This window comes from Microtus oregoni, unplaced genomic scaffold (genome assembly GCF_018167655.1).
Source record: "Microtus oregoni isolate MIOR12 unplaced genomic scaffold, Mior012 000027F_ref0000203, whole genome shotgun sequence".
Lineage (NCBI taxonomy): Eukaryota > Metazoa > Chordata > Mammalia > Rodentia > Cricetidae > Microtus > Microtus oregoni.
In genome coordinates this window covers 28,962,741-28,979,415 of record NW_024543086.1, presented here as the reverse complement: position 1 = coordinate 28,979,415, position 16,675 = coordinate 28,962,741, and the positions used below count along the sequence as shown (strand labels likewise).

Here is a 16,675-nt window from a genome sequence, read left to right as displayed (position 1 = left end):
CAGTTGTTCCGCCAGCATGCATACCTGCACCCCGGAAGAGGGCACCAGATCTCATTATAGATGGTTGTGAGCCACCATGTGGTTGCTGGGAATTGAACTCAGGACCTTTGGTAGAGCAGTCAGTGCTCTTAACCCCTGAGCCATCTCTCCAGCCCCCGGAGATGCTTTTAAAAGAATATAAATGCAGAGTTAAAAACTTTTGACCCGGGCTGGAGAGATGGCTCAGAGGTTAAGAGCATTGCTTGCTCTTCCAAAGGTCCCGAGTTCAATTCCCAGCAACCACATGGTGGCTCACAACCATCTGTAATGGGGTCTGGTGTCCTCTTCTGGCCTGCAAGCATACACACAGACAGAATGTTGTATACATAATAAATAAATATTTAAAAAAAAAAACTTTTGACCCATTTGACAAAGTTTCTAGTTAATAGGAACAAAACTCAGTGGTAGAATGGTTAGCATACCTGATGTTTTATTTTAAAATGGTCTTAGCAGGGCGGTGGTGACGCACGCCTTTAATCCCAGCACTCGGGAGGCAGAGGGAGGTGGATCTCTGTGAGTTCGAGGCCATTCTGGTCTACAAGAGCTAGTTCCAGGACAGGAACCAAAAGCTACGGAGAAACCCTGTCTCAAAAAAAAAAAAAAAAAAAAAAAAGAAAAAGAAAAAAAAATGGTCTTAGTTAAATACAACCTGTGATTACACATACCTGTAGCGTCTTAGTTAAATACAACCTCTGTGACCACACACACCTGTAGTCCCAGCACCCAGCAGAGCGGCAAAATTGGAAGCTGTCAGATGACTTCTGTTCTCAGGCCTGGGAAATGCTGGGGCAGGTGTGTGTGAGCTACAAATCACCCGTGCTTAGTAACAACATCCTGGGCTGGGAGCCCTGATGCGGGCTTTTAATTCCAGCACTTAGAAAGTGGAGGGAGGAAGGTCTCTGAGTTATAGGACAGCCGGCCAGGACTACACAGTGAAACCCTGTCTTGAAAAAAAAAAAAAACGAAGAAAATGAAATTTATAACATCTTTACCAAATTCTAAGCAGGTGAAGACTCAGCATACTAGCCATCAGTAAAAAACCTCTTCCAATTTTGGCATTACCTTTTACGTAAGATAGTCCAGTGAGGACTCTCATGTATGCACTCCTTGTTAGGACGTTCTTAAGAATAATTGAGGCATTCACATTAGTGGGTGAAGAAAATACTGTGTTGCATGGACCCCACTCTCCCCATCATGAGTCCATGTTGCTTCAATTCTGCAATCAAGGGCCTAATGCATAAAAATGAGCCCAGCCATGCTGACTCTTCACTGAAGGACCCTTCCTCTTGAAAGTCCTCACTGCTTTGGAAGAACATTTCTAGCATTTGTTGACTGATTTAAGAGCTACTGTTTGAGCAGGTAAGAAAAGTCATTTCTTTCCTAGAAGTAAGTGCTAGTGTTCCTCGAAGGTCCAGCTTCACAGCTTTCTGCCTCTTTGCCTGCTAAGTTCCCACGGACGGGAACGTCTGCACAGGGAGAGGGTCTTAGCAGACATGCCCGTGGGAACTTAGACTTTCCCTGTGCAACAAACAGCTGTTTGTCTGAAAATACTAAGATTCTGGATTTGGGGACTGAAGAGAGGGTTCTTTTTTGTTGTTGTTGTTTTGTTTTGTTTTTTGAGACAGGATTTCTCTGTGGCTTTGGAGCCTGTCCTGGAACTAGCTCTGTAGACCAGGCTGGTCTCGAACTCACAGAGATCCGCCTGCCTCTGCCTCGGAGTGCTGGGATTAAAGGCGTGCACCACCACAGCCCAGCCTGAAGAGAGGGTTCTTAACAGCAGTTAAGAACTCTTGTTCTTGGGGGCTGCAGAGATGGCTCAGAGGTTAAGAGCATTGCCTGCTCTACCAAAGGTCCTGAGTTCAATTCCCAGCAACCACATGGTGGCTCACAACCATCTGTAATGGGGTCTGGTGCCCTCTTCTGGCCAGCAGGCATACACACAGACAGAATATTGTATACATAATAAATAAATAAATATTTAAAAAAAAAAAAAAAAAAAAGAACTCTTGTTCTTGTAGAGGACCCAGGTTCTTTTCCTAGCATCCACATAACTGTTCACAACACAACCTTCCCTAACTCCAATCCTAGGGGTTCTGATCCCCTCTTCTGAACTCTGAGGATGCCAAGCATGCATGTGTGTACAAAGAATACACAAACAACAAAACATTTTTTAAAAAACACAGAATTTATTTATTTATTTAGTTAGTTATTGTCTTGGGTTTTCGGAGACACTTTCTCTGTGCAATAGCTCTAGCTGTCCTGGAACTAGCTCTGCAAACCAAACTAGCCTAAAGCTCAGATCTGCCTGCATCTGCCTCCCAAGTACTAGGCTTAAAGGTGTGTCACTTAGGTTGTTTTTTCTTGTGGTTTTCTATTTTCCCTTTTTTCCTTTCCCTCCCTCTGTCTCTCTGTCTCTCCTCTTTTGCTGGTGTTTAGAGGGGTTTTGTTTTTACTTTTCATTGGTTTTATCTGTTTGCTTTGAGAGTGTGTTTCACCATGTACCGACTCGGGCCTGGAATTCAGCTTCCAAGTTCTAGGATTACAGGCACATGCCATCTCGTCAGTCTAGTCCACATTCATCTTTGAATTTTACTTCTTATATTAAGTATAACAAGTCACAGCTGGGGGGAGGGGGTGCGTGCCTTTATCCCAGCACTCGGGAAGCCGAGGCAGGCAGATCTCTGAGTTCAAGACCAATCTGGTCTACAAAGTGAGTTCCAGGAAAGGCTCTAAAACTACACAGAGAAACCCTGTCCCAGGGGAGAGAAAAAAAAAAAAAAAAAAAAAAAAACACTTGAGGGAGAGGCAATGCTCCATTCTTACTAGCCTTTCCAGAGTCTTGAATGACCTGCTACCACCTTTAACAATAGCTATTTTTTTTTCCCCATGAGATGGGATCTCACCATGCAGCTCTGGCTGTCCTGGAAATTCACCTGCTGCTTTTGCTTCAGGAGTAGAGGGTTGAAAGGTGTGTGCCAACACCTGGCTATGTAGGATCTTTTATTACCACTGAGAACCACAGTGGAGCTGTGGGTGTTGCTCAGGAGTAGAGGGCTTCCCTACCACCTGTGGTGCGCACCCCACCACCCCACCTGCCTCACTGTAAGAAGTGTTAAACTAGGGCTGGAGAGATGGCTCAGTGGTTAAGAGCATTGCCTGCTCTTCCAAAGGTCCTGAGTTCAATTCCCAGCAACCACATGGCAGCTCACAACCATCTGTAAAGAGGTCTGGTGCCCTCTTCTGGCCTTCAGGCATACACACAGAATATTGTATACATAATAAATAAATAATTATTTAAAAAAAAAAGAAGTGTTAAGTGTTAAACTAGCTTGTGCTTTGAGACAGTTTCTACATAGCCTTGGCTGTCCTGGTACTTGCTGGGAATTCTGAATCTTCCTACCTCAGCCTCCCAAGTACTGGTTTATGAGCACACCCAACCAGGTAGCTCTCCATAACCTTGTGCTGTTTCTGACTGTACTCTCCCCTTCAACCACTGCAGGAAAATAACTACAGTGTACCAACCTCTTCAAATGGATGCGATTAGAAGTCTCCTGCCAAGGGAGAAGCCTGTTTGCTGTCATTACCTCTTCGACTGTTCCTGGTGGCAGACACTAGTCTTCATCATGGGAGTCCTGACTCTGACTCTGGGCCTCATTCTCATTGTCTACAACTCCTACCAAAACGTGGCTTTCTCTGTTGGAATATGCATGACAGTTGCAAGCTTTATTTTCATTGTACTCACTCGTGTGAAAGTTTTGCCTAACAATGAGAATTTGACAGAAGAATCAGAGTTAAGAACCGAGTCAGAAATTTCCTTATGCACCTCCCAGACTTCAGTAGCCAGCACCGGCGTGTAACTCTACATTGAACTTGATATTTAAATGTCCCCTGAACCTTTAAATCAACATTAAAAATACAAATAAAAATTGCCTTTTAGTAGCCTGTCTCCTAATAAAGCACAAAAGCAAGAATACCCGAAGGTAAAAGCCTTTTGTCTCATTTTGTTCCTGTTATCTGTGGGACAATAGATTTTTTTTGTAGGAAGCAGTGATTTTTCTCACATTCATGCCATGGGCCGGAATCGTCAGTAGCTGACTCTCTCCTCTGTCACTGTCTCTCTGCCATCAGTGAAGGCCTAGCTCTTCCTGGCTCTTTACGTTGACTCCTGCAACTTTAAGCATATGTAAAAGTGACCCAGACAACTCACTCAAGATTGGTACCTTTTCTATATAAATACAGTCCTGGGCTGGCAAGATGCCTCAACTTAGGACTAACACCCCCAGGAGCCACATGGTATAAGGAGAAAACCAACCCCCCACTGTCTGACCACACCCATACCAGTGCCATGTCCCTGCATACATAGAAATGTTTTGTTTTGTTTCAATCCTATCCAGTTCTTAACTATTTCTTCCCACTGGGACCCACTTCCATAGTGTTGTGTATCCTGAGACATAGCTACAGAACTTAAGAGTATTCCACTCCCACACTCTTAAAATCCAGCCTCTGTTGCCCTCATCTTTGTCCATGCCCTCAACGAATCTGTTTCTGCTGTGACAGCCCCTTCTCTTCCCCAATTTTTGTTCACTTTTGTCTGTTACCACAGGGATCTCCCTTAAAACCACCACAGCCCAGCCGGGCGATGGTGGCGCACGCCTTTAATCCCAGCACTCGGGAGGCAGAGGCAGGCGGATCTCTGTGAGTTCGAGGCCAGCCTGGTCTACAAGAGCTAGTTCCAGGACAGGAATCAAAAGCTACAGAGAAACCCTGCCTCGAAAAATCCAAAAAAAAAAAAAAAAAAAAAAAAAAAACAAAAACCACCACAGCTCCCTTGCTGGACAGTGGGTTTTTTTTTGTTCTGTTTGTTTTTGTGTGTGAGTCTTGTGGTTTTGGTTTTTCAAGCAGGGTTTCTCTGTAGTTCCTGATTGTCCTGGATTGTAGACCAGGTTGGCCTTGAACCCAGAGATCTGTCTGCCTCTGCCTCTGGAATGCCGGATTCAAAGGCTTGCACCACCACCACCACCTGGCTCCAGATAGATTTTTATACAGAGAGCATCACAGCTCAGCAATCTAAAGTGTATTTTCCCACTCACTACAAAACATGGTTCCCCGCCTATCAGTGTTTTACCAAAGTGCAGATTTCCCACTCCACAGTGTGCAGGTGCACTCACTGGGTGGGAGCAGCAAGTGCCAGAGCCGCTCTCACCTCCACCACGACGTTCATCTGAAAATGGAGTGTGCACATTTAGAGAAGAATCTCGGTGCCCACATGCCATCATCACAGGAAGAACCCCATACGGATTCCCACACTCTAGAGCTTTTGAGGGCACCAAATTATCACTCTATAAAAAATGACTATCTTAATGACTGAAGAATATAAAATTTGGCTGGGGCTGGAAAGATGGCTCAGAGGTTGAGAGCAGTGGCTACTCTTCCAGAGGTCCTGAGTTCAATTCCCAGTAACCACATGGTGGCTCACAACCATCTGTAGTGAGATCTGGTGCCCTCTTCTGGCTTGCAGGGATACATGCAGGCAGAGCACTGTATACATAATAAATAAATCTTTAAAAAAAAAAAATTTGGCTGGCACTGCATAAGAACTGGACATGGTGGTGCAGTCCAGTAATCCCAGCACTTGGAAGATTGAAGCAGTAGGCTGAGAGGTCCAGGTCATCCTTGACTCTGTAGCAAGTTCCATGCTAACTTGGGATGCATAAGACCCTGTCTCAACAATGGAGGGGGAGGGGCTGGAGAGAAGGCTCAGCTGTTAGGAGCTCTACTGCTCTTCCAGAGGACCTGTGTTCAGTCTTCAACACCCATGCCATGTGAACCAGAGCCTACTACATCCAGCATGTCTCCAGAGATGAACCTTACTGGGGAATGAAGAAAATGCAGAAAAGACCTAGACACATGGGAAAGGTAGGATCAGGTGGTTGGAGCTCTCTGATGGAGGAACCTTAGTGCCTGGGAAAGTCAGCATGTTCATTGCATACGGCTGAACAAGGAGGCAGGTTTAGTTCATCTTAGTATGATGGGACTCTGTAGGGGAGCAGTCTTCAGGCTGTAAATATCCAGGGGTTGAACTCTATGGCAGACACTACCTATACACACTATCAATATCAGCACATGGAACCTCACACCCTCAGAGGAGGCGTTTTGTCATTTTTTCCGATGAGCCTAAAGGTCATTGACATGGCTAGCTCTTCTCAACAAGACACATTTACTCAGGACTTCACACACTCAGAACTTCCACCATTTTCCATAACAACTCCACATAGCTCTGATGACCCCTTCTTGCCTCCACTGTCACTCCCACACATGTGCACACACACATATAGACACACACATACACATAAATAAAAATAAATAGTCTCGGGCCAGAGAGAAGCTCGGCAGCTGAGAGTGATTATTGCTCTTCCAGAGGACCATCTGTCCACGCAACCATGTGCTGGGAGGTCACAATTACTCGTAATCACTTTAGATTCAGGGGATCCAGTGCTCCCTTCTGGCTCCTGAGGTCAGGGTGGTCTACAGAGTGAGTTCCAGACTGGTCAGGGCATAGAGAGAGACCCTGTCTCAGAAAAAACAAATCACTTTCGAAAGCGCTGTAAGGCTAACACACAGCTCCTCAGTGTGCAAAGTTGTTCCACTGCCCATGCTTTTATTGGCTCTTCTTGCCGTCAGGACGCTGTCCTTCTGAGGCTGCTCCTTTTTTCTTCACTCTGGAGAAAGTTCCTCTCAGAATGGCATCTTTTGGGCTGGAGAGATGGCTCAGTGGTTAAGAGCATTGCCTGCTCTTCCAAAGGTCCTGAGTTCAATTCCCAGCAACCACATGGTGGCTCACAACCATCTGAAATGAGATCTGGTGCCCTCTTCTGGCCTTCAGGCATACATGCAGAAAGAATACTGTATACATAATAAATAAATAAATAAATATTTAAAAAAAAAAAAAAAAAAGAATGGCATCTTTTGTGTGTAGGCAGGCTGAACTGTGCTTGACTTTAGCTTCCTGAAAGGTTTCTCCCCCGCAACGTTGTCTTTACCTTCTTTCTTGTGGTCATTGTCCCCTGGCTTTTTTCAGATCCTATGCCTTTTTGGTGTGCTTCTTCATGGGCTGGCTACTTCTCACACTGGCCTCATTTTTTAAGATTTTTATTTTTTTATTCTTTTAAATTCTTTTAGCTTTTAGATTTTATCTATCTATCTATCTATCTATCTATCTATCTATCTCAAAGTTTCTCTGTGTAGCTTTGGAGCCTGTCCTGGAACTCACCCTGTAACCAGGCTGGCCTTGAACTCACAGAGATCCACCTGCCTCTGACCACCACCACCCATCTATTATTCTTAATTATGCATAGGTATGCGCCTACATGTGAGTGTGTATGTACAGGTGAGTGCAGGTGCCTGCAGGTGCCTGCAGTGCCCAGATGTATCAGGTTCCTTCGAGCTGGTGGTAATGACAGTTTGAGTCTCCTAATATAGATGCTGGGAACTGAACTTGGGTCTTCAGGAAAGAGCAGCAAGTGCCACTAACTGCTAAACCATCTTTTTAGCCCCTCAGACTGACCTCTTAACCATAGATATGTTACTAATAATTGTTTGATTTTTTTTTTGGACCAAGTCCTGGGTTCCAATCCCATAGAGGCTTTTTAAAAAATGTTTGAACAGGGCAGTGGTGGCACATGCCTTTAATCCCAGCACACAGGAGACAGAGGCAGGTAGATCTCTGTGAGTTCAAGGCCAGCCTTGACTACAAGAGCTAGTTCCAGGATAGGCTACAGAGAATCCCTGTCTCAAAAGACAATAAATAAATAAATAAATAAAATACTTGAAGCTGTGTGTGGTGATGCAGTCATTTGTAAATTCAGAACTAAAGAGGCACAGAGGCAGGAGGACTGCCAAAAATTTGAAGCCTGACAGCTGCATATTAAGATCCTATTTCAAAAACCAGAAAAAGGGGGGCTGGAGAGATGGCTCAGTGGTTGAGAGCATTGCCTGCTCTTCCAAAGGTCCTGAGTTCAATTTCTAGCAACCACATGGTGGCTCACAGCCATCTGTAATGGGGTCTGGTGTCCTCTTCTGGCCTGCAGACAGAATATTGTATACATAATAAACAAATATCAAAAAAAAGATAAACAGAAAAAGACCAGGCAAGGTAGTCCATGCCTTTGATCCCAGCACTTGGAAGTGCGAAGCAGGGGACCTCTGTGTGTTGAGACTGGTCTGGTATGTGGTGAATTCCAGGCAAAGCAGGACTACACAGTGAGCAGAGCCAAAGCACCAGAAAAGGGCCAGTGCTGGCTTAACAGTTAAGAACATGTTGCTGAGGACCTGGGTTTGATTCCCATTCACATGGCAGCTCAGGACCACAACCACTTCCAGAAGGTCTGTGCCCTCTTCTGACTTTCGTGGGCACTGCACACATGTAGTGCACAGATATACATGCAGGCAAAAACATCCATACACAAAAAAAATCTTTTTTTTTTCTCTAAGACAAGGTTTCTCTGTGTAGTTCCGGCTGCCCTGAAACTCACTCTGTAGAGTAGGCTGGCCTTGAACTTACAGAGATCCTCCTGCCTCTGCCTCCTGAGTTCTGGGACTAAAGGTGTATGCTACCAATACCCAGCTGGGGACTCTGCTTCTTATGTTGACTAGCGGCTAGTCTGCATCTAGTTACAGGTATAAACTGACCTTCAGGCTGCCAGCATGTGGGCAGTTGATGTCGTTTTGAGACAGGGTCTTACGCTGTTGTCCTGATTAGAACTCTCTACATAGACTAAGCTGACCTGAACCTCATAGAAATCATATAATATTATAGTATGTGCCACAGACCAATGCAAGGTACCAGAAGGCAGAAGACAGAATAAGGGCTGGATGTGATGGTACATGCTTTTGGTACTGACACTTGGGAAGCAGGGATATAAAATGGTTTCTCAGCAAATGCACCCACCTGTCTGGTGCAGCACCCAGGGAAGAAACAGAAAACTTTTTACCACTATTATAGAAGTCAAAGGAAGCAGAAACTCTTAGATAACATAGTATTTTTTTTTTTCGAGACAGGGTTTCTCTGTGGCTTTGGAGCCTGTCCTGGAACTAGCTCTGTAGACCAGGCTGGTCTCGAACTCACAGAGATCCGCCTGTCTCTGCCTCCTGAGTGCTGGGATTAAAGGCATGCGCCACCATCCCATTGCCTGGCCAACATAGTATTTTCTTTTCTTTTTTTTTTTTTAAAGATTTATTTATTTATTTATTATGTATACAACATTCTGCCTCCGTGTATGCCCACACGCCGGAAGAGGGCGCCAGATCTCATTACAGATGGTTGTGAGCCACCATATGGTTGCTGGGAATTGAACTCAGGACCTCTGGAAGAGCAGCCGGTGCTCTTAACCACTGAGCCATCTCTCCAGCCCCAACATAGTATTTTCTAAGGCAAGAAAAGGTCCATCCATGCTCAGCATCCCTCCCTTCCTTTTACAGTAGGTATAATGATGGGCTTCCAAACAGATCTGCTCTCTATCCCCAGGAACCTGTGACTATTGCTACCCTCTGGAAAATCCCTGGGACTCTCCAAGTGTGATTGAGGACATCTTTGGATGCAATCACCAGGGCTCCCATGAGGGAAATCAGAAAGCAGAGGAGTCAGAGAGGTGTGGTGATACAGATCTCTGTCAAAGAGATGCAGAAAGGGAGTGGGAGGAAGAGCATGGCCCAGGGATGCAAGCGGCCTCTCTGAAAGGGGGTGAGGGCTCTTTACTAACGTTTCCATAGAAACAAGTCTTTTTTAAAATATTTATTTATTTATTATGTATACAATATTCTGTCTGTGTGTATGAAGAAGAGGGCACCAGACCCCGTTACAGATGGTTTTGAGCCACCATGTGGTTGCTGGGAATTGAACTCAGGACCTTTGGAAGAGCAGGCAATGCTCTTAACCTCTGAGCCATCTCTCCAGCCCCCATATAGAAACAAGTCTTGTCAGCATCCTGACTGAATTCAACCCAGGGAAACACCCACTGCACACTCTGGTCCTCTAGATCTCTAAGACACATGTATGTTGTTTTAAGCCAACTAAAATGTAGTCCTTTGTTACAGTAACAACAGGAAACTCATACAATCTCATCAGTTTCTCTTGCACATCAAGTACTGCCAGCTTCCTGGGCTTTACCAGCACTCTGGGGCCAGTCAGGTTGCATCTCAGGGTTTTCTAATGTAAGTTCTTTCCTACCCCCGTGGGCCTATACCTTGGCATCTCCAGCTTCACAGACAAACAAGTCCTGAAACTCCCCATCTTCCGCCTCACCCCCTGCTGCTATTACACGAGTATGCTACTGCACCCAGTTTCTTTGGTGCTGGGGATCAAACCAAGGCTTTGTGCATGCACTTTGCCAACTGAGCTTCATCCTCAGCTCCTTTCACTTTTCTGCTTGTCTCTTCTGCATACCATTATCTGCACAGGAGCATAAAGAAACCAAAACAATAAAATAGACTCTTGAATTTCCTTCTCAGAGAAGGAACTTCAAATTTCATGTAGTGGCTCATTGGCTTTGAGCTTTCTACACACATACACAATCCTTCCCTGTACCTCGGCTATGCGAGTTTAGCTTCAGGATCTTTGCTTCCCCATGCCTGGGAACACTCTCCCTCCTGTTTTGAATGGGTGTCACTTCTCAGAATCCTTCCTAAATTCTTTCCCTTTAAAACAGCGCTCTCACACACCCTGCTCTAGTTTTTCCAGTCTTTGCAGGCTTGTGGGTCCCCCACTCCCATTCTACATACCCTGTCGTAGGTACTGCTGTGCCTTGACACAATGCAGGCCCCTATGGACATCTGGCCATTGAAACACAGGTGAATACAGTGACATCTAAGATGAGATCTGAAGGCCAGGGAGAACGAAACTGACTATATAGTGTTGTCTCTGAGATCCAGTGCATCTTGTTTTCAAGATGATTACAAGTAGTGACTGCGTGCTGAGTAGAACTCAACTAATGAGAAGAGATTTTTGGAAGAGTGACACCCGAGCGCCTGGTTAAGTTTACATCACCTCCCAGGGTCCCTATGTCTGCCATTCATTTGAAAAGGCACGGGCATATGTTTGTTTTCAAAGTGATGCCAACAGTGACGGGGAGAAGAGTGACGCATGGGATAAGTTATTGCAGGGAACAGATTGCGAGGAGAGTGACACCCTGGTGCCCAGAAAAATCTAGGTCGTCTCCCAGTCCCACTCTGGTCTCCAAACTGCGAGGGAGAAGCCGAGGACACTGGGCTCCCCTTCCGCGTAGTCGCCCGGGCAGCCGCCCTTCGCTACCGCTTCCGCAGCCGCGAGGCCCCGACGTGGCGCCTCCAGCCCGGGTCTGACGCTGGCGGCCCAGCCAATGGTGGCGTTTGCGGGGCGGTGCGCGAGACCTCCCGCCGCCAGAGGGCGCCGCCCTGAGCGTCGCGGGCTGGCAGCCGCCTTGGGTCGCCCAGGGAAGCTGCCAGGCTGTGCGAGCGAGAGCGGGTGAGTGCACGTCCGGCTGTCGCCTCCGAGTCCCGCAGAGTCCGCTTCCCGGGTGCTGCCCCGCAGGTGAGGGAAGGGGACGCGCGGGGACCGCGGGGAGGATCGCGCTTTCCTGGTCGCGCGCGTGCCGCCGCCTCGTGCTCACGCGCGGCCGTTAACGGACTCCAGGCGGGGGAGGGGCGCGGGCCCCGGAAGCTGGCTGCTCGGGGATCCTCCGGGGTCGCTAGCGGGCGGTGCGGCCCCTGTCTCCCGGATAGCTTGGCCGACGTCTGCGCAGTCGCTTTTGGTGGTTCCACATTTCGTTATTTCCGCGTGCTAGGTGGTCGCGGGGGATCCGGGTTAATAAGTGTCTCGCTTTGGGGGCGCGCACGATGCCTGTCGAGTGCGCGCTTACTGGTGTCGGGTTCCTCCCAGCGGGTTTTGCGCCCGTCGAACCCGCATATGGGTGGCGACCAGTTTCCGGGGTTCAGCGGAGGTGCCGGGACTACAAGGGGGTTCTTGGTTTTTCTTTCCCCACCCTTAAAGAATGGAGACCATTAGCGGGAATTTCCGGTTAAGGGGTGGTCAGCGCAGGGGTGTGGTCAGGCTGGAAGGTCCTGGCTGGGCCCAAGGGGTGGTGCATTTGTTCTGATTGGGTGAATTTATTCGGGGTTGGGCGTTTTCGGGTCCCTAGATGTTAAGGGATCAAAGAGGGTAAAGGCATTTAACACGAAGGGAGTTTGGCGAAACTAAACCTGTGCTGTCCACTAAGGTGGTTACTGGTGACGTGGGGCCGTCCAGCACTTGAATATGGTAAGACTTAATTGAGTTATACTTCTGCCACCCCCTCCCCCCAGAGAGTGCCCTGGAACTCACTCTGTAGACCAGGCTGGCCTCAGGCTCAGAGATCACCTGCTTCTGCCTCCCGAGTGCTGGGACTAAGGGCGTGAACCACCACCGCCTAGCTCTGGTTTCAATTTTCAAGTGTGACTTGGGAGAAATAACGAAAAAGATCTCCTTGGTAAACTCCTATACTTAAATCAACGTGTGTTAGTAGTGTGTTACTTAGTCAATTGAGGTAATACCTGTTGTTGCCGTGTTGGAATGAACCGCTCTGGCCGGTTTCTTTTTACTTTTTCAGTATGGCCATTTGGTAATTTAAAATGGCTTATACGGCTGGCATCGTATTTCGATTGGACAGTGCTCAACGGAGCTTCCGAATGGGGGAGGGGCAGGGAGCCCCTGCCGTCTGCTCTTCCTGATTCTCTGAAAGTGGCTGGCTGCCTTTCCTGGAGGTCCTCAAGGAATCGAAAGGTTCTTTTCGCCCTCCTAAGGTTGGGGTGGTGTTCTTCATCCCTGGATTAAATCCAGTGCTTAGACAGTTTTCTCTGTCGAAAAATTTCTCTTTCTGCTCTGTTGGACCAACAGGGTAAGCTTTAGCTGGTAGTCAGATTGAGTTCTTGAAGTTGATTATTGCCAATATTTGGAGAGGGGTGTTGTGCAAAGAGCCAGTTGATTTAGTGTCCTCCAGATGAACTGGAACACGCTTTCCCTGGTTCGTGCTCTTGTGACTTTTGGTTAGCGTTCTGTTCAGACTACAACCCTCTTCCCTGTATTTCCCAGATCTACTGGTAACAATGCTCATTGTCAGCTTAAGGCCTTGCAGTTGTTAATAGTGGCTGATTTTGAAATCTGCTGATTTGGGTGTGTTGAATCCATTTATAAGGGAAGAAATCAGTTGTTAGACTGTCAATTGTGGAAATAGTTTATTGAATAGGTAGTTAAGAAAGAGAAATAAAAACACGCCTCTGCTCTATTACCACAAGTGCTTTAGAACGAGTTTTCTAGACAGAACACCATGTGAGGAAGCTTTGTCTTCTAGATAGTACCTGGGTGTGTTTTGTCCCAGCAAACCCACATTTTTCTCCATAATCTTCAAGTGTGGGCTGTCAGCTGGGTGTCATAGTCTCAGCCACTTGTCATAGCGAAGAGGGAGGAGGCCTTGGATCCCAGGAATCCCAGAGAAGCCTGGGCAGCAGAGTGAGGTCTCATCTCAAACAGTAAACAACAGAACCACACAAACTTTCAAGGTATTTACAAACTTCCAAGGTTTTTACAAAAAAAAAAAAAGTTGTGCATTTTCTTTCCCCCTCTTTCTGTCTCTTTCCCTCTTCCCCTTTCCCTCTCCCTTCCTTCCTCCATCCTGACACACACACACACACACACACACACACACACACACACACACACGCCGTCCACCAGGTAAGCTGGGTATCAAACTGGGCTCATTAGGCTTTGCCAATAGCAGCAACTTCACATGCTGAGCTGCCTCACCACTCTCTCAAGGCTTCCTAAGAGATTTCACTGATAAAAATTCAAAAAAAGAAAATGAGGTATTCTCAACCTTGCCAGGTTTTGTCCCAACAAGAAATTTATAAATTTGCTTTTTAGTTATACAAGTTTAATGTGTTGTCAAGTTAATTTTGTAACATAATGAACCTTTTGGGCTGTGGAATGGTGAGAGGCAAAAGTTTTATTTCCCCGAGTAAGAGAGGACAACTCGGCATTTTGGAGCTAGGGTTGCTGGGACATGTTTGGTGAGAAGACAAGAAATACCAGTCTTTGAGTAGAGGGCTTCCTTGGGAATCTGAGGTGCCTCATGACTGTGGTGACTGAGGCAGATTATCTCAATGAAATATTTTCTGTTGAATAATCCCAGGATTGTAATGAGATATAGGGTTCTGGCTTGACTGGAGGCTGCTTCCCAAGTTTACAGAATCTGAAATCTCTTGGCAGTTTCAAAGTGAACAGTTCCCATGGGGGAAGGGAGGACTTAGCTCAAATAAGGAGTTACCTTCCTGGTACTGTTTGGCATAGCCTCCTCTGGTTTTCAGGAAGGGAGAAGCTGTCTCAGGAAGGGAGAAGCTGTTTAGCAGGGTTTCTCTACTTGAATTGCAGCAGGAAGGGTGTGGCATTTTGCCCTCTTGCCCAAGGGCTGGATAAGTGAAGGGTCAGCAGTGTACACTGTTTCAGGAAAGGCTCTCAGGAGCATTACTTGAACCGTTTGGTAGTTTTCTGTTGTTTTTCTCTCATGACAGGATTCCTCTGTATATCTCTGACTGTCCTGAAACTTGCTCTGTAGACCAGGCTAGCCTTGAACTCACAGAGATCCGCCTGCCTCTGCCTCCAGAGTGAGTGCTGGGATTAAAGACGTGTGCCACCACCATCAGCAGATACTTTTAAAGCAAAAGTACAGTAATAGTGGACTACTTTTTCTTGCACCCCTTAAAAATATCTTTTATGTATATTTTGACAATTTCATATACTATTGTCTTATATCTTTATGATATCCAAGCTTTGCCAGTCCCATAATGGTTTGAACCAGGGCCAACTGGTAGTCCATCTCTTGGTATGTCTTAGAAAGAATGTTGTTTCACATGAATTTTTTAAGAAGTTGTATTTATTTTATGTATATGGTGCTCTATCTGCATGTATACCTGCATTCCAGAAGAGGACATATTATCCCATTATAAATGACTGTGAGCCACCATGTGGTTGCTGGAAATTGAACTCAGGATCTCTGGAAGAGCTGCCAATGCTCTTAACTGCTGAGCCATCTCTCCAGCTTCCCTTACATGAAGTATTTGTGTCTAATGTTGTTCTGGCCAAGCATAGTCCACGGAGGTTTTCTTGTGAATGGCCCCTCAGCTTGAGTGAAGATGTTTTAAATGATTCCCATGAGCCTCTCTGTGTGTACATATGTGTGCATGAGCATGTTTATTCCATGAAGTGTCTACCTGTGTCTAAGCCAGAACTACCAGAGGCAGGTGCTGGTCTTCCTCCAGGAGCCTGGGGCACTTGGTGCAGAATAGTGAACTTCATAGGCATCAGTCTGGCTTCGGAATCTAGCTCTGTGGTCTGGGGCCAGTTCTCTGTTCAGGGCCACATCTTTGTACCCCCTAGCACCTATCTCTTAGTTCACTGAGAGCAGATGACATACTACAGGTAAGCTCTTGGCACAGCTTAGGTTGTCAGCTGCTGTTTCTGTCTCAGTGTGCTATAGTAACATCTCACTTCTCTTGGGCGGCTGATGGGAGCTGGTTTCTCCCCATGCTGTGAAAGATGAAAGGTAATGAATTTCACTTTACTGGCTTTGTACTAGACTGAATGCCTGTCACCTAACAGACGCTGATTGAACAGGGAATTCAGGATGCTTTCTCCCTCCTGGGTAACATCTTGGGAGATAACAAATTTTTAAACAGCTGATCTCTGAAAGAGGATATTTTAGCTTGTTAGAGTTTAGTTAATGAAGCTAATTCCTACTTATCTGAGTCTCCTGTTTGGACGCGTACTGCTAAAAGCCCTCCCTCAGTTTCTTCTAACCAGGGAGATGTGTTGATGTAGGAAGTGCAATGTTGTACTCCTTGGGGTGTCCCTTGTGGTTTCAGGTTCTTTTTGAACATCTGTATTTTTCTCACTCTTGGGCTTTAATCTCTGTCTTGTTCCAATGAGTGTTTGCAGCAGTAATTTCCTGTTTGGATTCTTCTCCCCCACCTTCCACCCCAGACTGGGTTTCTCTTTGTAGCCCTGGCTATCCTAGAACTGCCTAATCTATAGACCAGGCTGGCCTTGAACTCACAGAGATCCGCCTGCCTCAGCCTCCCAAATTCTGGGATTAAAGGTGTGTACCACCACCACCCAGCTCCCTCCCTTCTGTTGCTTCATTTTGTTTGCTTGTTTCTTTAATTGCTTGTTTTGAGACAGGGCCTTCTGTAGCCCAGACTAGCCTGGAACTCACCACCTTTCTGCCTGTCTCCCAGGTGCTGGGATTCAGATGTGTGCCACCAGGTCCAACTCATTCTGCTTTGTCTTTGGAACAGTTCTGAAGAGTTCTGATGCAACTGATCTCTGGAGTTTTCATGAAATATTCTCTTTACACTTGGCTACTTTGTTCATCTTCCATCCAGCTATTTAGTGAACTAGTTCCATGTGTTCATAGAGTCAGGACCAAGAGACAACAAAGTCCCTATTTAAGTGACCAGTAGAAGTAGAGGTCAAGACAGGCATTGTGGCAATTTAAGGTGATAAGGGAAGGTCCCAAAATGTGTCATTTAAGCCAAGACTCCAGGATGAAAAGGAACCAGCTCTGTGGAGGACTGG

General features: G+C 46.4%; 1 protein-coding gene across 3 annotated transcripts in view; it reads left to right on the top strand.

Annotated features, from left to right (window-relative positions):
* The first annotated feature begins 11,478 nt into the window (after positions 1-11,478).
* Zc3h7a (zinc finger CCCH-type containing 7A) overlaps positions 11,479-16,675 on the top strand; it is a 41,480-nt gene continuing 36,283 nt past the window's right edge. Inside the window, exon 1 of one of the 3 annotated variants that reach the window (XM_041676436.1) lies at positions 11,479-11,602. Coding sequence is in view for 1 of the 3 variants with exons in the window: in XM_041676435.1 (XP_041532369.1) it covers positions 12,326-12,328 (3 nt within the window). In the remaining 2 variants the exon portion in view is untranslated. Of the gene's footprint in view, positions 11,603-12,156; positions 12,329-16,675 lie in introns of those variants that run through there. The other 2 variants (XM_041676437.1, XM_041676435.1) reach the window with 2 other exon arrangements.